The 23412-nt window shown below is 39.1% G+C and overlaps 2 protein-coding genes across 6 annotated transcripts in view; one reads left to right on the top strand and one right to left on the bottom strand.

Annotated features, from left to right (window-relative positions):
• dip2a (disco-interacting protein 2 homolog A) overlaps positions 1-2110 on the top strand; it is an 81366-nt gene extending 79256 nt beyond the window's left edge. For all 5 annotated transcript variants that reach the window (XM_080037516.1, XM_080037515.1, XM_080037514.1 and 2 more), the window contains one exon: positions 77-2110. In XM_080037516.1, the coding sequence (XP_079893642.1) occupies positions 77-329 (253 nt within the window). In that variant the 3' untranslated portion in view covers positions 330-2110. The remainder of the gene's footprint in view (positions 1-76) is intronic.
• A 423-nt stretch (positions 2111-2533) lies between these two features.
• sacs2 (sacsin molecular chaperone 2) lies at positions 2534-23050 on the bottom strand. Its single transcript, XM_080037501.1, has 8 exons — positions 23005-23050; positions 19733-19778; positions 19200-19287; positions 17884-17995; positions 17062-17208; positions 15515-16946; positions 15044-15132; positions 2534-14938 (listed from the first exon to the last, which is right to left on the bottom strand). Exons 2-8 carry the CDS (start codon positions 19759-19761, stop codon positions 3981-3983), a joined length of 12855 nt encoding a protein of 4284 aa, XP_079893627.1. The 5' UTR covers positions 19762-19778; positions 23005-23050; the 3' UTR covers positions 2534-3980.
• Positions 23051-23412: the final 362 nt, after the last annotated feature.

Below are 23412 nucleotides of genomic sequence, written 5' to 3'. Positions count from 1 at the left end.
TTTCCTCCTCCTGCCTCCTTTTTCTTTGTCTTTGTCTACCCTTTCCTTTGTTCCCACCACCTCCTCCTCCCTTCAGTGCCGTGTTCACATGGACCAACCTGCTGGTTGTGGTTGTGGAGCTGGAGGGATCAGAGCAGGAGGCCCTGGACCTGGTTGCCCTGGTCACCAACGTAGTCCTGGAGGAACATTACCTCATCGTAGGGGTGGTGGTGGTGGTGGACCCCGGCGTCATCCCCATCAACTCCAGAGGGGAGAAGCAACGCATGCACCTCAGAGACGGATTCCTGGCCGACCAGCTGGACCCAATATATGTGGCTTACAACATGTGAGGCAGGGTGTCCCCGCAATGTGGCTTTATCACACAACAGGAGACTGCAGCACAGTAAATGCAGGGCCGGCCAGTAATGCCAGTGTGTCACTACGGCTCCTTTTTATAAGCGCGTGAGCTCCTCTCTTCTTTCAGCTCACAGATGGAAACATGAAAGAAACGTGGATGCAAATCTTCTCACAGCAAGATGACAAGAAATTCCAAGAGAAATAAGATTGACACAATCCTAATATCTGTTCCTACCTGGGATTTCTCGCCAAAAAAAACAATGATTTAAAAGGGCATTCTGGTTTTGTGTACAAGAGCAGTACAGCAGGTGGTGAGGGGATAATACTACACTGTGCCATTAACATAATTTACTCCAAAGTTATGAATGTGACTTGTGTTTGCCATACACTTGTGCCATAGAACAGGACTGACGCCAGTACCCTAACCCTGGTTTAAACAAGCTCAAACATTTGTAATGTTCACAGAGCCTCCTGTATTCTTTCCATAGAAAAACCCTAAAGTGAATCCTGATTTTTGTGTTCCAGATCAGTTCAGATCATGTTCAATGCGTCAATCAAGAAGCACGCAGCAGTGTCGGGCAAGGCGCAGTTAGTGTTTATTTGTTGCTCATTTCCAGCAGTAGTGCTTTAGTTTGTAGTGTCAGACCTTTTAAGTAATGATGTTGTTCGACTTAAACTCGTTCTTTTTCTAAATCCAAAATGTGTAATATAATTATAGTTTTATCCAAACAAAATGCAATATGAGTGTTGTGGAAGATGTTGCTTTTAATGACTGCATCAAGGAAGTGCTGATCAGTTGAAGTCATGATATGGCAAGGAATATAATCGTTGCTTACGTATTAGCAACGTGCCAAATGATATGAATTAAGCCTTAAGTGTTTTATTATTATTTTTTTTTAAAGATGCCTGTTCCTATCCCAGCTCCTGTTTGACTTATTTTTGTGGAGTTTATCAGCTGTCGGATAGGGGGGGAATATGCAGATGGAGGTTAAGTTTGGTAAATCACGCTCTTATTGCACCCAAAGTCTTGCTCTAAGACGAACATACTTGATCCTAACATCAACCATTACAAACACACACGTAATCCATAAGTATTTTTAATAATGTCCCAATTGTGTTGAATGTGTTTTATAACAGAAGACTGGAAGAAATTGTAGTTGATATGGTTTTAGATGCCAAACTCACAGCCTCAGTTTGAATGCCATAACATTGAACGAGAGTTGAAAAGTGTTGTTAGTTGCATGTTCTGTATGAAGTATATAATATGCTTGTAACACGTTAACCTCCCACCTTATCACATTGACTTTGTAAAGATTAACTTCACTGTATGTTGCTTTTTTATTTCTATGTGCACATCCTTTCAATAACAGGCTCAAGCCTGCTGTAAGTATGTACAGGTTTTGTGTAAATTATTAATAGATTGCGGAGACGACAGGAAGCTTAACAAAGACTGAATCTGGTATATATGTGAACTTCTCCCTCACAAACAAAACTTATCTGAAATGTATTCTCATGTGTGGACAATGGGAAGAGACCTGAAAAGCCTTGTAAACATTTTTATAGTATGAAAGAACAGTGGAAACAAACCAAGTCCAGGATGAGACGAAGCACACCCCGAGCACAAGAAGACAACGTTAACTACAGTTATGTTCTGCTGACTGCTCAGATGTCCTATCCTCCGGGCAAACTTTTGTTGTTAACATACGGAAAGATACACTTGATAAATGGTTAGTTGTCATTATTTTCATAACACGATTTCTTAATTAATAATAAAAAAAAGTGCTTTTAACTTGGAAGTGTTTGTCTTCACTGGCAACTGAACATAAAAGTTTCCTGTCCAGTAAGAATATTCTAGATCACATTATTTCCCAAGTAAAGTATTAATGGTTATAAATGCTGCAATCCATCAGAGACATATTTCAGTTTGGTTCAGTTTCAGCTTACGGCTCTTAAATAAACATTGGACTCCTACAAAGGTTTGTTCAGTATTTTGGCTGATCCGACAGCCACTACAAATCCTATCAACATTTTTAAATGGGTAACTAAAAATCCTGCTTCAGAACAGACACTTTCTTAATAGTAGGTCATGAGGTGCGTTTCACTACATTTGTTCCGATCAGGGCAGTAGGCTTTTTTTTTTATTAACGAGGTAATTCCATTAATTAAATAATGAAATTAATTTCATATTGATGTTATTAGCGGTAGGTGTTTGGGGCTAAATGTTACGCATAGTGAGATCAGGGCGTGTGTGTGAGCATGTGGAAGAGTCAGACTACCTAACATTTCTAAAAACAGAAAATAAGAGACGACTGAACGCTGTAGACGTTTTGAGACACCAGAGATACCAACTACACAGCTTCAATTATCTAAGAGGAGAGCATTGGTGTTTTTATGGATAAGGACAAAACCAAGGAAATACCAAGCCTAAGTAGTCAGTTTTTTTAAATTGATTGGTGTGAGGCCTACATATTTAAGATACTATTGTATTATTGGCAGTACTTCATTCAACAGAAATCTCCTTCAAACAGTTTGCAATTTAGAATAAACAAGCAATGGATTTTTTTTTTTTCTAAATATACATATTTAGGAAAAATACTGTGCATGACAAATATGATGAAAATTGCTTGAGTTAAAACAAGCCAACCAAGTAGTGGTCGTGGTGAAGATATTTGTATGCTGTGTAAAAGTTTGGTGTATCACAGCATATACCGTCACTATCAAATGAGGTAAAATAAGGTATTTTCATTTCCATATCAAAGTCATATTGTGATTATATTGGTCCTCAGAGTAGTTTTAAATGGAATTTCATACAGACATACAAGGACTTTGGTGATCCTGTCAGTACTAATAAAGGTTTACAACATTGGAATAAAAAGAAAACAAAAAAAGATATATGCATTTTCAATAGAAAGTCCTACAGGGATTATATTGGTCCTCAGAGAGTAGTTATACATGTTAACAATACTGAAAAACAAAATATATTTTTATTTCACAAAGTCCTACAGGGACTATGTGGATCCTCAGTAAGTAGTTATACATGTTAACAACACTGCAAAAAATATATACATTTGCATCTTCATAACAGTTATGCTGGGATTATACAGATCCTCAGTAAGTAGTTATACGTGTTTGCAACATTATGAGAAAAACACATTGGCATTTTCTATGTGGATCCTCGATTCCTCAGTGAGGAGTTTTTGCGTTTGCATTTTAAAAGCAAACAATTTCAGTGATTACAGTACATACGTAAATTGATATAAATGTTTACAATATTTATTTGCATTTTCATAAAGTTAAACATGGACTATGTTGGTCCTCAGAAAGAGATTATGGTTCTGAATGTTTAAAAAGTTGTATCAAAAAAAGATATTTGCATTTTCATAACAAAGTCACAGTGATTGTATTGGTAATGAATCAGTAGTTATAAATGCAATACATGGCTTGACAGTTCTTCAATGAGTTGCCATAAATGTGCAGGAAATGCTTGATATTTGCGCGTGTTCATAACAGTCGTACTTATGTTTGTCTTATGAAACCAGTGAAACAGTGGTTTAGTCAGCAGTAATAATTCAATACCACAATATGATTAACTTATCAAGAAGTCTTACTTTACTTTGTCAACATCATATGTCTGTCTTGAATCCCTAACTCACATATGCCTCTACTTTACTGAGAAGCTCAGATGCCTTGTCCAATGCTAACGTTTCATTCTCTGTTCTGAACTGTCCATTTGGAATATGGGGAAATGGATGAGAGTCAGGATACTGCGTTTTTTTGGCATCCACTCCCAGCGTCTTCAGATTTTTCACAATTTGAGGCAAAACTCTCAACTGGAGGTTGTATAAGGAAACTTGTGCAGCCATGGTTGAGATGGAGCTGCTGGTTGGATGTTGACCACATTTCTTATAACATGCAGCTATGAGAGACTTTTCGACTGCTTGGTGGATTTTGAACAGACACCACTCTGTGCTGCCCCCACCGACATCTTTATAGGCTGCATTGAGATCACAGCGAGCCTGTCTAAACCAGCGCTGGGCTTCCTCTTTGTTTGGCTTTGGGACATTTGCATTATGGCTCCAAAAGTTGTAGGAATTATGGCCTCTAGAGAATCTCTCTCGACCATTTCTGTGATGCCTGGCCTCCTGATCCCATTGATGAAAGAAGTCGCTGAAATCTGAGTAGCTGAAATTTGAGTTGTTGAAATTTGATTTTCCCCTATAGGACGAACCTGCAGTCTTGCCTTTGCCTTTGCTGTGCTCTTCAATTTGATTCTGCAAGTATTTGAATGCCTCCGTTGCAAGAAATTGGCAGTCAGGGTTTTTGTCAGGATGCCATCTCAGGTACATCCGTTTGATGGGTTTAAGCCTCTCATCCTCAGGAAGAGTCCAGATCTCTTCCAAACATTTATCAATTTCCCTTTTAGCTTCGTCAATAGAGGCTGGTGAGGATCTCGTAGATGAGGAACTTGAAGTCGACGGTTGAGAAGAATGTGGTGCAGATCCTTCTAGTGGCTCCAACTCCATGCAAGAAGCTTCAGCAGATGTGCAAGTCCTCCCTTTAGCCTCTGGTTTCTTTTGACGTTTAAACTGATACAGGTCAAGACAACTGACTTCAATTGGCTCGTCTTCTCCAATTTCTACTTTGTATCTCCGTGAAAGTGGTCCAGTGTGCTCTGGCAGTTCTTCAGCAATAACTGCATAAATGTACTTGCCGTTAACAGGGCTATAGCCAACATATTCCCCTTCTTCAAAGTTATTGAGGATGTTCATGTCTAAGGAATCATGCCATTCTTCTGGAATATCTGTCCCAGGGGCTGGTGGATTGAGGAGGGAGCTATTAGTTTGTGCACTGTCACAGATCCCATTCTTAGCCAGAGTTTTCTGAACATCTTGCAGATTGTCACACATGAGGAGTTGTCCGAGGACTGGGAGGTGAATTGATGCAATCCTGCTACCTAAAAGAGCATTTATCTCTTTTGTCAATGTCATATTGACTTCATTTATAACCTTGGGTTTCATGTCATTGTTGTGTTTTAGGTAAAATATGCAACCTTCTTGCTCTCGTTTGACAAAAACATCAGTTTCAGTGGCAGTTTTGTGTAGTGGATGTTTATCCACCCACAGCTCAGTCTCCAGGCTTTTGCAGCAAACAATCTTTATACTGCCAAAGGTCTTCTTGCACATGTTAGTAGCATCTTCTTGTGTTATTTCGCCCTCAGACTGCTGTCTAATAAGACAGATTAGTCCATGTGTAAACTCTTCTGAGGACAGATGTTTGTCAAACCATCCACTAAATTCACAGTCAGTCTCAAACTCACAAAGCTGCATGTGTGATTCTACTACTTTCTCCTCCGTGAATTGAGACAGCATTTTGGGCTGAAATTTCTGAGGGAGCAGTTGCATTAACCGATGTTGCTCATAGATGTCACTGTCCAAATGGCATTCACTGAGCTTCTCGAGCAACAGGAACTTATTTTCCAGTGCTTCTTCTAACCTGCTGGTCTCAAACACTGTATCATTGTAGTAGAGTGTGCATGATGGGTATAATTTACCATCTACTGCAGGAAGATACAATGTCTTTACGTCTTCAACAAGCAACTTATTTCTTTGATTTTTTAATAAATGAAATAACTGCTCCACAGCACGTTTAGCTGTTTTCTGTTGGTTTGGGTGTAGTTGTGGTTTGTCATAGGAGTCTGCATAAACTGCTGTAAGAACATTACAATACTGCACTGCAGTAGGTCTGTCCTTTACACCAATTGCCTTGAAGAACTCTGCAAACATGATATCCAGTGGAGAAATGTTGAACAAATATGGTCTAAATTCATGGTGATTGGGGACTAAAAAAGCTGTATTTTCAGTCCTTACGATTTCTGTGTCCCTTTCAACCAACACAACGGGAAGACCAGCCAATGATTGGCCTTTAAACTCCTTTGCTTGCAGGTAGGCATATGAGCTTCGAAACACATTTGCACGGGTTTTGATCAACTGTTCATTTTTGCAGGGCAACTGACAGATGTTGCTCATGTTTTTCGTTACACAGTGTATAGGTGGTTGTATATGGGCTCCTACATTTTCCATCAATTGTAGGAGCTTCTGTGACGGATAACCCAGCTGTATAATTGGCATTGAAGACCAAATCAGTTCTTGATGCTTGTCATCGCTTCCCATCAAAGATCCTCTGATTTGAACAGTAGATCTCTCAGCAGCAAGTGGTTGGTGATAGTTGCACAGTTCTTTTTTGATTTCCACAGGATAAATGAACTTGATATCAGCTATGCTCTCCAGCAACACACTGTTTTTTTCCTCACTCACTTTACCCAAGGCTGCTTTAAAGAGTAATGAGGATTTCTGTTTTAACTCTAGGAGTTGACCGTTTCCCTTTGCTTCTGATTCCAACTGGTATGCAAACTTTATTATGTCCTCTTTTGACAAAACATGCTTCATTCCAAGATCTTTGAGTAACTTCTTTGTTCTTACTTCCATTTGTGGATTTCGGTTACACAATTCAGTCCAAAATTTCTCTGGTACAAATCTCTTCTGGGGCAACATTTTCCTGTATAGCTCAACACTTTGGTCAAAGTAGTATGATGCCATTTTCAATTTGCCTTGAGAATTCCGAATACATTTCACTGTCTTCAATGAGAAGATGATTTTGTCCTTACTCTCAACATACTGATCATGATGTTGTGTTGACAGTAACACTAACAGTTTGAGGCATTGAAGCATCTGGCTCTCAGTGAGTGTGTGTACAATGGGTAGGATGAACTTCATGAAATACTCAAAATCATTCAGGATTTTGATGTTCAATATTGCTGACAGAGTGAGGTTCTCTATGTTGTCTTTGAGGAAAGTGCTGTTGCTGTCAGCCAGGATGAACAAATCTGCAAATGTCCTTGAATATGTACTGTTGAGGATAAACACCTCTTTAGGTCCATCAATCCTCACTCTGTTACCATATATTGTTTCAAATAATGGTACGGATTTGAGCTTTCTCTGATACTCTTGTTTGTCCTTGGACTTCAATACTCCAGACTGAAGGAAGGACTGAAGGTCTTTCAACTCATCAATGGAAAGCTGGGAAAACTTTGAGTGGTTAATCTTGTAGACCTGGTTCATCACAGAACTTTTATTATTCACATCCATAAGTTCAGGGCATAGGAGTAAACGTTCTTGTGGGATTAAAATTTGCGAGAAGAATACACTGTCAAGCTTCATAAAACCAAGGTTAAAGAGGATGCCTGATATGTCCTGATCTGATGAAAACATAATCACACCTGACATGTCTTTCATAGCTTGCAGGAAGGGCTGGTTCTTTAACAATGGACACACAACAGGTACAATGCAGCTGTCATTGAAGAGTTGCCTCACATCACTTAATTTCAGACCACTAGATGGTGCAGGGTCAATTTGACTTGTGAAAAACTTCCAAAGTTCTTTCAACCAGTCCAACGTTGTTTTGTTTGGGATATGGAGACCACTGTGTGGATCAACTTCACAGTTCTGAAGAAAGTGCAGAATTATTGGCTTCAGATATTCCACTGCACAGGGAACCGTCAAAGTTTTGACAAGGTTCAAAGTTTGTAGAGCATTCATGTGGTCTATGTTGGTCTGATAATCTGCAAGGTGGTCCCCGAAGCCAATGAACAGACTTTCATATCTTGATATCCAATTAGTAGATTTGGAGTTAAACACTCTCAAAACTTTATCTCTTGTGAGAAGAAGTGGGAGCCCATCGAGTAATATGGGATTGTCATTGGTGTCCTGAAAATCTTTGATGCAGAAACCCAAGAGCTTTGAACATCTCGTTTCATCTTTGATCAAAGTGGCGGTTATCGGCAATGGTAAATCCTTATCTGTTTGGGTTGGGTCATTGAGGGGTTTTTCTCTCAAGAAAGTCTTCACAGTTGAAGGATTCACATCCTTCACTTTGATGCCAGCAGATTTGAAGGCATTCCACACTCTTTGCATTTTCATGGAACAAGGAACCAATGTCATTCCAAGATCTTCCAAAATGAGATTCAACTCCTCACTTCCTGAGTGTGTCAGATGAGGGGCCTTAGTTGATTCAGTTTGTCTGACATTACACCAATCAAAAGAGTACTCCTTAAGTTCTCGGTTTGCAGTTGTACGCGTTGAACTTCTCAACACTGGTATCACATCAAGGCCTCTTTCTGCGATTGATCTGTATACCTCAAGTATCATTTCATGCCAATCCTGACCAACATCTTTGGACACATATGGCCAAAAACACAAGTATGAGCTATTTAAGCATGACTCAAGATCTGCATAAAAGACTTTCCCTCTTGCAACCATACACCTGATCGAATTTAGTAGATCTGCATACAGTGGAGCAATGATATTATTTTTCAAAGTTTCATTCCAGTTACATTTTTGACTTTTCCCATCTTCTTTCCAAAGGCTTCTCCTGGCAGAATCTACCTCAAAGTTTGCATTGACATGGACTGGCAGTCCAGTTTTCCCTGGCAAAGGAAGTGTACAGAAAGCTTCTCCAATAAGATCTCTACAAATATATGAACTGGCTTTTAAGCTCACACGTGCCGCTATTGCTGCTTGAGGAAGTTTGTCGGATGATGTTGTTTTGCTTTCACCACTGTTTTTGAATGAGCCAAACTGTTCTGCAATGATCCATTGACTTTGTCTTTTATCTGAGGTTGAAATCATGGTTTGATAAATGGTCTTGTGTGGCATTATGGGTTTCTCAGATTGTAGCGCATTTTGTTGAAGTTTTAGAAAAACATCTTTTCCTTCTCTGCTTTTCTGCTTTAGACTTTTTTCAACCATGAAGATGGTTTTGAGTTTCCCTGAATTTTCATTGATTTCATGGACGTATATTTTGCTGATGTTTTTGAGAAATAGAATTAGTCCTTCAGGATCCTCAGAGAGGGCAGAACATAGTTCCTTCATGTCATGGTCAGTGACTCCCTGCTGTGATATTTTAGAGCCGTTTGCCATGGTACCAATCCTCAGAGGTAATCTGAACATGGTTCCCTGTGCAAGAGGAAATTCATCAGGAAGAAATGATTTGTAGACATCTAAGTACATGTTCTTGAATTCTTCAGCCAGTTTATAGCCAATGCCAGCTTTAGGTTTGTCTGAATGACTTTCAATGTATTTCTGATTTGGATCAGATATGCAGAGACGCTTATCTCCAGTGAGGATTGAGGGGCAGTCAGTGAGATGGTAAACAGAGTTGAATCCAACTCCATATTTTCCTATCTTCCCTGGAGAGTTGTGCTTTCCACCCTCCCCCAGCTGTTGAATGCCAGCAAGGTCAGCATCAGAAAACACTTTGTTGTTGAACACACAAAGTGCTGGACCCTGCAGATGGTTCCATTTCTTCCCAAACGTTTTTTCTTTGCCATGTTGTCGTTTGTCCCAAATAAAGTGAATTTCTGTTGCTTCTGCATCATCAGCATTTTGGATGAGCTCTTTAAGGATATCCTTCTTTGATGGATAGGCTGAAATTATGTTTTTAATTCGAACAGTTAGTTGCTCCTGCTGTTCAAACTGAAAAGCAAATGGTGAACTGTCTTCAACTTCATAATTTTCCAGGGTATGATGCCTGGTTGTTTTGATTCCAAAGTGACGAGCCATAACGCGGGGGATATTCTCGTGGCATAATGTGACACCCGATGAGACTTTTATCCATGGACTGTCATTGTAGAACATCTCACTTGCAGGTTGTAAAACACCATGTTCATTGGGTATCAAACAGTCACTTGTTTTCTCTTTAGCTTCATATATTCCACTTAAAATTGTGAGACAAATCAACAGATCACTTTTTGGCAGGGGTTTGTTGCCATGTTGAGAGTGCAATCTTTGGAGCACATTTAGAAACTGACTGATTGTAAAATGCTTTTCAACACCTACACTTTCCCAGAGCCTCCTGAACATAGTAAAGGCAGGTGGAATTACATGGAGATAGGGTTTGACTTCAAATTGCTCAATTTCTGCCACACAGTTCACATTTACAAATGTACTGCCAACCAGAATGAATGGGAATGAATTTGCCCTCTGTGAAATTAAAATGGAATTCTCACAATCACTGATCGACTGATCAAGGAACTTATAGCATTCATATGCTATTTTGTGAAGCATTGATCTGTCAATTGATTGAGATTGCTTACATGCTTCTTGAAGCTGCTGAAGCACTGTCTCAGGCCTTGGACTGTCATTTACTCCCAACATGTGTAGGACTGGACCAGTGTCATGTATTTTCAGATTGCTACAGTCCAGCACAGGTTTTGTCATGTTAACCAGTGGGGAGCATTTGTCACTAAAAATATCAGTGGGACGTCTAAGGGTTACCTTTCTTTCCATTGTTGTATCCCCAGGGGAAAATGCAGGGAGAAAGTCAGTCATCCTCAGTGTTTTCCAGTGTAGAGAGTCATTGTCAATCATGTGGTTCTTCAGAAGTTCAAGAAGGCACTTTAAATGCCCATATGCTTTCTTTTTGTTGGTGCTCCAGGTTTTTCTGATTGTTCCTGCTTTCTCTGTTATCTCTTCCAAGGGGAGCTGTTCATTTGCCATTCCAAGTTCACACAAGCGTTGAATCGTTTTCGGGGAGCAAAAGTCATTTTTGGTACCACCAAGCAAGCGTCCCTCTTCTGGTTCAAAAAGACAGGCGAGTTTCCCTACAGGATTCACAAGTTTCTTGATATACTGGAGCTGTCCGCCTTTTGTGGGGATGCATGGATAGCAGACCAGTAGATTGTCAATTACTTTGATATTGAGGTCAATAGCATGCATCACAAGAGTATCTCTACTCTTAGGGTCCATGGTGCCAAGGTTTTTAAACACTGCTTCTTGGTAAAATTTCTCCCAGTTCCATGTTCTGTTCTCTAAAACCTTTTCTAGACCGGCCTTTCTGAAGCTATTTCGCAACCAAAGTGGAAGATGAACAACATGGTTGTGTGCTTTTGCATGTTTCTTGCATACCTGCATTGCAAGTTCACCTATATCTCTATCCTCTTCAATGCTCTTGTGTAGAAATATGGCATTGTTCATTGAGCACCAAAGTTCTCCATCACTAAAGAGCTCTGGTCCAATGGGTTGCTGGGCAATGGCAGAGTAAAACGCATCCACTAAAGGCTTGAAAGTTTCACTCACTTTCTCTCTATCAGGCCAATAGGTGTGATATTTGTAAGTTACCAGTTGCTTATTTTCAGACATCTTCTTTAGTGACAGGAGAGCAGTAACATAGGCTGTCACTACAGGATCCTGAAGGAGGGCTTTGTTCCAGTCTTGTTTTACACCACTGTCCCACAGACCTTTTCGGTTGCTTGTCACAGCAAATGTTCCATTTAAATTGACTGGAAGTCCTGTGTGAATGGAAAGAGGAAGGAAACAAAACGCCTGTCCAACATGATCTGTTTGTATTGAGGCCAGTTTTCCAGTTTCTGGGTCATTTTGCAAAGGCACAGCAATCCCCCCAATGGGCAAAGAGAACTTGGCTTGCTTGTTTTCTTGAAGGGACATTTTCAAAGACTGTTGTGTCCCAAAGCAGTTGTACAAGAGCCAGGAGTGGACTTCAGTAACACCAGATTGCTGGCTGGTAATTTGGACAATGTTGACTGTGCAGCAGTCAATGACTTCTGTGCATTTTCCATGAAGTTTCATCAAGGATTTCTCAACTTCATGCTGCTTTGAAACATTTGCCTCATCAGGAATCCTCATTGCACTCATTGTGGTTTTAGAGACAGTTAGGATGGTTTCTATTTCATCATCTCTTGGGGGAGTTGATACATCTTTTGAGATACTTTGTAGAGATAATTTATTGATTTTCTTCAAAAACAGCAGATGAGTTTGTGAATCGTCAGTAAACTGCTGTTGAAAAGTGATGATGTCCTGTTTGCCAAACACCTTTTTGCTTATTTCTGACTTGAGAGCCTCCTCTTCAGTTCGGAAAGGTAGTTTAATCAGAGTGCCCGGATAGGGTTCAGGGGGAATTTGCTTGGTGAAATTACAATCAAAAATACCTTGATATGGTCCAAACTGACCAGGAAACCAATGAAAAAGTCGCTGCTGCGTGAGATCCAGCTTGATTCCAGGATTTGCTTTATGTTTAATGATCTTCTTAAGATGAGAAACATTTGGATCAAGTATAAGAAGACTGTTGCCACTGAGAATAGAAGGTACATCTGTCACGTGATACACAGTATTAAATCCGAGTCCAAACTTCCCAATTTTCTCTACCTTGTCTTCTTTTGAGGCAGCGCCAACTCTGACAATATTTTCCCAGTCCTCAGCTGTGAACTGCTCATTATTAAATGCCCAAAGACAAGGTCCTTGGCAAAGGGTCATGTCAGGGTCAATGAGACTTTCAGGGGTGTCTTTGTGCACTCTGAAATCCACCAAGAATTTACAGGATTCCGCCCCAGCATCCTCTGCATTTTGAATGAGCTCTTTGAAGATGTCACTTTCTTCATCATACTCTTTAAGAATGTTTTTAATTCTTGTTGTTATCGGTTCAGATTGTCCAAACTGTTCTATTCCCACTAACTCTGGATCGAGGATGTAAGTACTGAGAAATCGAATGTTTAACCATTCAGCCGTTGCTTTTAAGATTTCCTCATGTACAACATGGATTTCCTCCTGGCTGTTGATCTCTTTCAACCCATTTTTGCTTACATCACAGAACACTGCACTTGACAGTGGCTTAAGGGTATATTGTTCACCCTCTATGAGGACTGGCACCAGAATGTCATCCTGAACAGTCTTCCTCTCTCTCCAGAGCCAGTTAAGAATTTCTACGGACACTTTTATCTCAGAAGAACTTGCAAATGGCTGTGCCCTTTCTTCAATGTTTTTTTGGATGGAAAGAAGAATGCCAACAATTTCTTCATCTGACAGCATTGTTCTCAAACCGGACTTTTGGAGCAACTTCTTGTATGGCAGAAATTCATTTGGCAACTTCCCAATGAAAGAGCTCAGATCTAGATTACGGGGGTAGTCTAGAACCAGATCGTGTGGTGATACAAACTGGTTTTGGCTCCACACCCAGCACATGTCCTTGTTCATAAGTTTTGGAAATTCAGAGATGTAGTCTTGCATGTGTTTGTAAATGCTATACAACTTGGTTTTGAATTCCACATCTGTGTCAGGATCAGCCATTTTCTTTGCTTTTGATGTCAACACTGACAAATTCTCGATCACTTTCTCAGGTGATGGTGGACGTTTGAGATCAAGTTTGCTGGTAATTCTTTCACCGAACTCTACCAGAGGCATTACATGCCCAACAATGTTCTTGTACATAGAATGTCTTATTTCATCTGGACAGAAAAAACTTTTCTGAGATTTGTCATTGCATGGTTTGTTGTCATTACCAGGTTTAGCACATGGGACCCATTTTAGCTTTTTGAGGCAACAGAGCTGCTCATGAGAAAACGTTGTCAGTAAATCATTGGTTTCCAACATTCTCAAGAACACCTGAGCTTTTCTGAGAGCTTCAGTTTGAGAGTCAACATGCATTTTGTCAATCACTGTGGCGATATGCAACAAGTGTTCAGGTGACACATCTACTTCTTTATTTAGCAATCCAAGATCTGTAAGGCTTTCAAGCATCTGTGATGTGTGAGTGTATACAGGTGGGGGGAAGAAATCTGACCCAAAAATGACTTTAAAAGTTTGAATTCTTGGATCAAAAAAGCTTGAGGTCCTTTTCAGCTCTCCATTCACTTCAATGAAGCTCAAGTCCTTACATCTGCGTTTCAAGGTGTCATTTTGAGAGAAAAGATTATTACCATGCTGTAAAATCCAAGTCATGATTTTCTCAGTGTCTTCTTTTCTGCAATTCCCCTTCTCAATAGAGTCAATGAGGAGATTGGCTGCATTTGCGGTGTCCAAGAGAGTCACTTTGAGCAGCTGTAAAAGCCTGCGATCAGCCTCAGTTGCACACCGCACAACTGAATCAGGCATAGGAAAATCTGTTGGTACTGTGAGACCAGAAATTAGAAGCACAGCCCTTGACTGAGCTTCAACACAGGATCCGTTCATGGTTTGAAACAGAGGCAACTTTGACAGTAAATCTCTTTCAGTGCCTGAGAGAGAATCCAGACTAGAGAGATACTCTTTTAGTTCTTCTCGTGCTTTGTGAGAGGCAGTCTTGAGTTCTCTGATGAGATCCTGAGAATCTAAATTCACCAAGACTTGCATGACACTTCTTGGAGATGGGCATAGCACATAAGAGTCTATGTCTTCGTGCTTGATCCAGTCACATCCTCTCACAACTGTAACACCGACTTTGCTCATCAACTGAGCTATTTGCTCTGGCAAGTTCATCTGCTTTCTTTTCTGAAAAATGAGTGTTGTGTTCTGCTGTAGTCTTGCTAGCGAAACAGGGTGAGTAACAGACAGGGGGCTTACTGGTACTAATGGCATTCCAGTGAAATTACTTAACTCTTTGAAGTGAGTGTTGAGAAATTTCCAGAATTCTTGGAGCCAGTCTGAAGGTGGATGTTGACCATTGCTGATGTCCCAGGTCACAAGCCCCGTCCTCATTTGCTTCCAGTCCTGTGGCAAAAACCTCCTTGTATATTCAGCCACCTGGTCTGCATCAATGTTGATGACCTTGAATAAATCTGAAAAATAGATTAAAACAATATATGTACATTTATACATGTAGTGTGAAAACATGCAAATTACTTTAAAATCAATATATAGTGTTTATAAAATGGCATTCCTACTTTTTCTGGACAGTTCTCTCAGTTGGGTAGTGCAGGCTGGGCTGAGATCATCTGGGATGAACAGATGTTTGCAGCAGGGTAGCAAGGCTCTGCAAAAAGGATTGTTCACATAAAAATAATAATTAATATAAATCATCAATTAATAAACTAAAGGAAGTACTAATGATCCTAATCACTTCACATTACAGTTCATAATTATAACTTCTGTAAATTGATTTAAGTGAGCCACACATCTATTTTAAATTAATTTTAATCTAAGTTTAATGTGTTGCTTACAGCCAACAAATAACAATGTAATGTGTTCTAGTACAAATATTGAATGATCAATGATTTTTCTTACTAAGGATATTAGCCCTAAATGGTCAAGGCAAACAATATGTATAAGCAGATAGCCTTTATTTCTAATATCAGACACCTTTAGGAGTACATTTTCTTTTTTTAGGAGAATAAAGACACAAATGAAAATCCTACCTGGGAAATTCCTTGCTGTCAATTAAAGCAGTGTCCTCCTCTCTGTCTGTGAAACATCTGAAAGAACCATCGTTGAGTGGAAGTAGCGGAAGACCCTGGAGTTCTCTGTATTTTCCGTCTCTCAAAATGTACTCCAAAAGACAAAGTTTGTCTTCTTTAGAGATAGAGGGCACGGTAATTTTGTGGAGAATGTTCCTTAGGAAAGTTGGAGTCACATGTTTTAGGTTGTCGAGATGTGGATACGCCTCATTTATGGCTCTTGCAACACTACCTGGTAAAGTGACCAGATTTTCTCCACAGGAAACCAAAGTTCTTTTAATGGCGGCCAGTATGTCAGGGCTTGTTGGACCATTACAGGGGAACACCGCTTCTAATGGGGTGATAAATCTTTTTTCGTCTTTGGCAAGAGAGAGGACCGCCACATTCTGTCTGAATAAATGGTGAAGAACATCCAGAGCAACAGCATACCATTTTTCTTTGTGCTTTATCTGGGCGATATCTGGCCACAGATTGTAGACAGAAGAGACAGGCAGATTAGATCCTTGGGCAAGTCTGATAGCATCCTGAATGATCATGAGGTATGCCTGTGGGAGCACCTCCTTCATCAGCAATTCATTCCACACTGCATGTTCGTCATGTTTCTGGTCTTCCTCTTGCCATTTGATGTGTCTTCTGTTGTCTGTGAGGCCGAAGCATGCATTGACATAAACTGGGAGTCCTGTCTTGTTGGATTCATTGTTTGGGAGGGGGAGAAAGCAGCTCAGTCTACTCTCACTGTCTTCTCTCTTGTCTCCTAAAGGAAATGCCAAGTCAACTTGAGGTAAAAAGCTCAACTTTTGTGCGAGTGAATCAAGATATTCTACATTGCCTTCTTTCATTGTACATGTCGTCAAAAGCCACTTTGTTTCTATGTGGTGTCCGGAGTTGAGGGTTATCGATTTGAACCTTGTTGAACCCTCAACTATTGACTTTTCGTCTGACTTCAGAACGACATCTGTGGGGACTGAAGATTTCACCTCAAGTCTGGTGTTTACAGTGCCATGTGTGTCGATGTGTTTCAAGGACACAGAGGTTACATTTTTCAGGAACAGGAGACTTAAGTCTGCATCCGCAATGAAGCTATCAAAGAGCTCAACCACCTTATCAGAGTCATACAGATTATCTGAAATATCTGACGCCTTGTTGCGCAACGGGAATCTGAAAATTGTGCCGTCAAAGTGCTTATCCTCTGTGACAACTTTAGACCATTCTTGTTTGCTTACAAGCGAAACTATATCTTGAAAGGGTTGGAATTGATCATGCTTAGTTGTCAGAGCTTCTTGGTCTTCTGGATCTTCCAAAGACCACCAAAAACCTGCATCTCTGTCTCCAAATAGTTTTTCTTGAGGGTCCAACAAGCCAAGGTGCCCTGAACTGAATATACCTGGCACATCTGTGAAGAAAGTGAAACAGATATTGCCCCATTAATTTACTACGCATGAACACTGAAGAATATAATTTAAACTGAGACTATTGGGTGTATGTGTGGAAAAGACACATAGTTTTACCTGTTATGTGATAAACGGAGTTGAAGCCGATTCCAAACCTCCCGACTTTGTTAGGATCATTGCGCTTGACACTCCTCCCCGCCATTTGAATTCCTTTCCAGTCGTCATCAGTGAATGCTGCATTGTTGTACGCGTACAGAGCAGGACCTATGCAAAAGAAAATAATGAGTACCAAATAAAAGTGCTTATGATATTAGGTTAATGAATCCACGAGTTGTTCATTCTCTCCGGTTTATATGCAGTAGCTGCTTGTTTTGAAGTCAATCACAGCATGCATTGAGTGGTGTGGAATTGTTTAAGAGGCTGAAGGTGTAGACATAAAATGTAGCAAGGTCTCATCATTTTAAACTTTTAACTAAAACTGAGACTAAAACACTTTAATAATATTTTAGTCATGTTAGTATATTTTGTCTCATATGGTGATCATGGTCTACTCTTTATGTAACAATATATTGCAGACACTCCCTAAGGCCTGCTGAATATAAATTATTAGGATAGACTATAAATGCCATAAAGTGATCATAAGAACAAAGTTTGTATTGGGTTGGCAAAAACATTCTATTTTTGAGATAAAAAAAATACTGGACTATGGGTGGAAATGAAAACACATGAAAACAAGAAGAACATACAAACTCCAAAACACAGAGAACCGGGCTGACATTTAAGTACGAGCCCTATTTGCTGGAAGGCCAATACAACTTTCATTGGGCTACCTCCTTTTGCTCGATTTGTTAATTTGATTATATATATTTTTGTAAAAAAAAAAAAAAATCACTTGTTGATAACCCTGGAACACCTTTATTCTTTGAACAGCCTGCATACCTTGGTATTCTCCCAATTCATCTGTCCAAAGACTCTCGGTGCCATAGCTCCTCTCATCGTGGATGAAAACCACTTCTGTGGCTTGAGCATCATCTGCATTTTGAATCAGCTCCTGTTGACAAATGCACTAACCATTAACAGAGCTCAGCAGACCAAAACTCAAGGATACACATGTTTAGCTTAGCTTCTACCACTGTGCTAAGCCACCTGTTGTCAGGCTTATGTGTGATTGACATCTGGCTCACCCTTCTGATGTTTTCTTTGTTGCTGTTGTAATAATTTGTATTAGTGCATAGTCCTTAATGAAGGCATGCAATTCCCATCACATCTCTAATTGCAGTCATAATTCATATGATAAGTTGTCTACGTGTTTGAGAAGTTGAATGTTCACATGTCTATTGTAAACTTAATTACTGTGAGAAATTGATACAATATCAATTTATATGGAGTTAACAGTTTATTCAGTACAACCAAAGCTACATTTAGTGAGAAAATAATCGACTCGATTATTAACTCTCCTGATCAGTTTTGAAAGAATATCCTCTAGTGTGATTACATGGAGTACATCGTTGGAATATGTTCTATTTAAAATAGATGGCTTATGACTGGCCAAGAGTGGAACATTATTAAATTCCACTCTTAAAAACTATTTATGTTCATGCATATTCCTGGGGTAAGGATGATCCTAAAGTGAATGATTTACTTTCACGATTGGAAAAGTACATGGCAGGATTATTTGGAAGAGAGACAACCAAGTTGGTGAACAATTTTACAGTTGAATGGTTTAATTTACTCCCTGTCTGCCTGTCTTGTACAATGGACAAAGAGCTGATAGTGTTGCATTATATTAGATATATTACTTTTGTAAGGAGAAAAAACGCATGATATTTATTACGAATGCAACTTGTCAACCTTACTGTAAAATCAGCTGTTTATATTTACCCAGGCAGTGGTACCGCATTAGCCCATTAACCCCACCACCAGGTTCATTTAAGTTATATAAAAAAATATGTCTTTTTACAACAATTCAATCCAGTTAAGTGTCTGAGAAAGACCAAAATAATTTGCCTTAACCAGAAAGCGGCCTTCTCAGACATCAGAAATCATCTCACCAGATGTTGACAAAATCTCACTTACTCATCTGTGGGTCCCTGGGTATTGGGTAAGGTGGCCAATAGCGCAATTTGTATATATTTGTATTATTATCGGCATAATTATCTGAATATAAAAATGTACCAAATGAAAAAAAATTAAAATTATTACAGTACATGTCAAGTAATTAGTAGAACCAGTACTTGACAAAGCATTGTACCAACCTTCAAAATTTGTCCACCATCTGGATATCGACGTAGAATATCTTTCAGGTAGTCAATGAAGGGCGGTGCTGTTGCCCCGAAGGACGCTCTAAACAAAGCAGGAGAAGTAAAGAGTCAGAAAATATGGTTCAAATTCAAATCAACACTGGGTTGGTCCTCCTGAAGCAATTACTGTTGAATGAAGTTCATAAGACATATACAGTATAAGCTATAATGTTTTATAATTGCTATACTTAAAGTTGGATGATAGCCACAAAAAAAGTTGCAGGGCTATAAAATATTCCTGCAAATCCAGACTCTCAGCTAGTAAATCTGGATTTCCAGGTTTGGCTGGTACATGTATTCTATGTACAAAAAAAGCAATCAAATCAGTCATGTGGCTGGGGGTGACATGATGAATGAGTTTCTTTAAAAAAAATGTGTCCTCAGTGAACTCTGCACAAAACAGAAGGTTCCTCCATTGCCCTAAAACAACTGCTTCTTAAAGTCATTAGTTGGCACATGAAAAAAAAGAAGATAAAAGCGCAACTCACCGAGTTTTTTTCTTTATTTTTGCGCTCATCCTTCCTGGCTTGGAGTCTGTAAAAAGTCACAGACAAAAGCATTTCAGGACAAATATGATGTAAGAGCCATTGAACCTTTTTCTTTGTTTGTTTGTATTACCTAATTTGACCGCCTGGCGGCAGCACAATGTGCCGGATGCAAGGCTATAAATCAGGGACGCCAGGTGATTGCATGCCGGAAGGCAACTTCTTTTTGACAAATGTAGCGGCTTCTCATCAGCCACTAGGCTGCATGTCCTTAGGTGTCTGTCATGGTGTCTGTACGCGTGCGTATAGCCTACAGTTAACACTTGAAACTTTGAATGTCCACTCGTTCTTTAGGGTTTTAAATGCTTACTTTTATTTACCTACACAAATGAAGGTGCGACTTGTACATACAACTATTTATTCTGTGTTAATCCGACGGTCGAAAACAATTTGCCTTCCGGCATTCAATCACCTGGCGTCCCTGCTACGCCTGATTTATAGCCTTGCATCAGGCACATTGTGCTGCCGCCAGGCGGTCAAATCAGGTAATACAAACAAACAAAGAAAAAGGGTCAATGGCTCATATATTTTAAATCAGGGTAGTCAATAATTGTGAGTTAACAACACAAAGCTGTGAGGCCTGAGCACTTTCAACAGGAGACCTTATAAATACACTAGTACGGCTAAATATTTATGTGAATGATTTCACTTTTTTTCAAAGTTAAAAGCGTACAGTAGATAATCAGAAATGATCGGTAATGTTATTTTTTTGTGCATTTAGAAAGAGGCGATGGCCACTTCCACACAGTAGTATCATCCCAACTCACACTCTCTCACCTCATTCATTTGCTACCTACAGATTAATTTAATTTGCAGTCAGCCACACCAACCAATGTAATGTAACAACACAGTTTGATTTGTAATCTGTGTATTTGCTTTTAACCTTACATTATTTACACACATTTATGGAGTCACATAGGCTGATTTTCTATTTGGGTGTCCAACTTGTGTGTAAATGCCATTTCATTAAATAATAATAATACATTGATATGCCTGTGATATTATATATATAGTATACAGTATACCTGTATACAGTGCTGTTTGAAAGTTTGTGAACCCCTTGAGCATTTTGGAATTTTATTGTGTTTAACCATTATTAATTAATTTATATCAATACCAGTATTGTGTATATGAAATAACAGATGTTTGTTTATCAATTCAACATTTTTCTTTTCCAGAAATCAATTGTTAAAAGAGATAAAACAAATTATTTGCCAACTGTTGTATCTGCAAAAGTTTGTGAACCCTGAGCTGCATTGCTTAAATCGAGCAGGTAAAAACAATCAGGTGGGCCAAACTGATTGATGAAATAGACCAATGTAATGAGAGATCTTTAGGGAAGAAATTGGGTGGCACTAGATAAAACAGAGATCAAACCAGGTCAGTTTAGGCTCACCAAAGTCGTGAAGCCATACAGGTCAGACATGCCAAAAGGGAAAACAATCTCAGAGGATCTCAGGAATAGAGTTGTGATGCTGCACATTTGTCTGGGGACAGCTATAAATTAATTTAAAAAAAGTTTGAGCTCCATCGGTCCACCGTAAGGCAGATCATCTGCAAATGGAGAGCTTTAAGAGCGACTGAACATCTGCCTAGAAGTGGACTTCTCAAAAATATCCAAAAGCACCACAAAAAAGGGATTTTTCAGTTAAAAGTCAACCCAAACATTACATCTAGTGATTTGCAGACCTCTCTTGCAGCATCTGGGACAGATGTGCATGGTTCCACAATAAGGAGAACACATAGTCAACAGTCAAAAATGCATTTCATTACATTTACAAAGCAAAATGAACATCATTTTCTATTTCATTGAGTTCACATACACATTCTTTCTTCCTCATTAGTACACAACCACCATCCTGTTTCAATATGTGGAGGGAGTATACCTGACCTGAACTCACAGATCATCAAACTATATAATATTTACTCTTTACTCTCGCCTTATTAACTCCCAAACAATACTGCATTGCTAGATTATTGACCTGTTCACATCTCTTATACATTTTGTAACCCCAAACCGCAGCAACATAATCCAGCACAGCAGAGACACAGGTATGATACTGTCAAATTAAATATAGGAGGAGAAACCCATATATCTTAAGGTTTTTATTTGAAATATAACTCCCCCTAGTGCCCTTCCAGCAGACTCAGAAAGCCGTATCCTCATTGCCTCACTGCTTGGTCCATATGTACGGGGCTCATCCTTTTAAATGTATGCTCAAGATGTGGAAACCCATTGACAGCAGCAACATCATGTGTACTAAGACACAATCAAAAGGATAAATTATTTCAGTAAATTGATACAGAAATGGACTAAATGTAAAGAGATATAATCCTGTATTATTTGTATTTACTTCTGTATTCATTTGGGCTTTTTTTAACGTATTTGTGTTTGTTTGGCAATACAAAAACTAAGGGCTCAGACATTTATAGTTAGACCCAGACAACAGATGCAACAGATAACAGAAAGTATTTTTTTATTACGGATTGACACTAAATTAATTAACTATAGATAATATAGATAGGCCTATATACTTTTTTTTGATGATGATGATATTAAAAGTTTATTTAGATCAAAAAGCTTTGTAAACATTGTAAAACCTACAGGCCTATTCAACATCTGAATACTTTTGCTGAGCACACAGTAAAGTTGTAAAAAAAGGCCCCTGTATGGTTCTATGGACTTTAGATCTTTTATCTCCAAAACTAAATTGTTTTAGGATTTCTAAATGTAAGCTTGTAACTGTTTTATGAATCACCTGGTTAATGAAAGAAGCCTATTTTCCCCGTAGACTACTCTGGAAGACCTGAAATGGATTTTGCTCCTATTCTTCAACACCTATTAGCAACTTCCCTGTGCTGGACTGAAAATTATTTATTCTGACACAATTGAGCCTAGCCACACCTTGGCATATTTTGGGGTTGAGTAATGCCAAACACCAATGCAGGTAAAAGACAAATAAGTGCAGGATAGCATACATTTATAAATACAGATATTGAGAGCATACACTAATGAATACATAAAGAACATTTTAGATATTCTTTTAATTAACATTTTTTTATGTCATGCATTCACTTCCAAATAAATTATGCAATATAAATGTGCTTCATTGTGTTGTCCATTTCTGCATACAATTGCTCCCTAATAACTTCCTCTATGTAGGCCTATAATAGGCCTAATAATAAATAAATAAAAAGAATCACAGTAGGCCTACCTCAGTCATTTTAGAAGAGATGGCATCAGCTCCGCACTTATCAGGTTCAAAGAGACTAATGCAGTCACATCGTTTCTGTCTTTTATAAAGACTGGTTAAATCCAACCCTCTTTACAGGTTATGATCCAACCAAATCACTACACGAAACTTTCCATCACATTCTTCCTGCTTGTTGCTCTCGTTTCCTCCAAAAGTCTGGTGCCATTTATTGCGAAACGAAACTAAAAGGCAGTGAACACTGAACAAGGCAGCATCCTAATGATCGTTTCTTATACTAGCCGCCAATGAAACGAAACCTATCTGTTTTAGAAGTTATCATTTCCGTGGCTGAGTACCTGCTCATATATCAGTGACAATGATAACTCTTATCTTCATGTCCAAGGCCATATATCATCACTAAAGCATTTG

This window comes from Ammodytes marinus (genome assembly GCF_949987685.1).
Source record: "Ammodytes marinus genome assembly, chromosome: 12".
Taxonomy (NCBI): Eukaryota; Metazoa; Chordata; class Actinopteri; order Uranoscopiformes; family Ammodytidae; genus Ammodytes; species Ammodytes marinus.
This window is presented reverse-complemented; position numbering and strand designations above follow the sequence as displayed.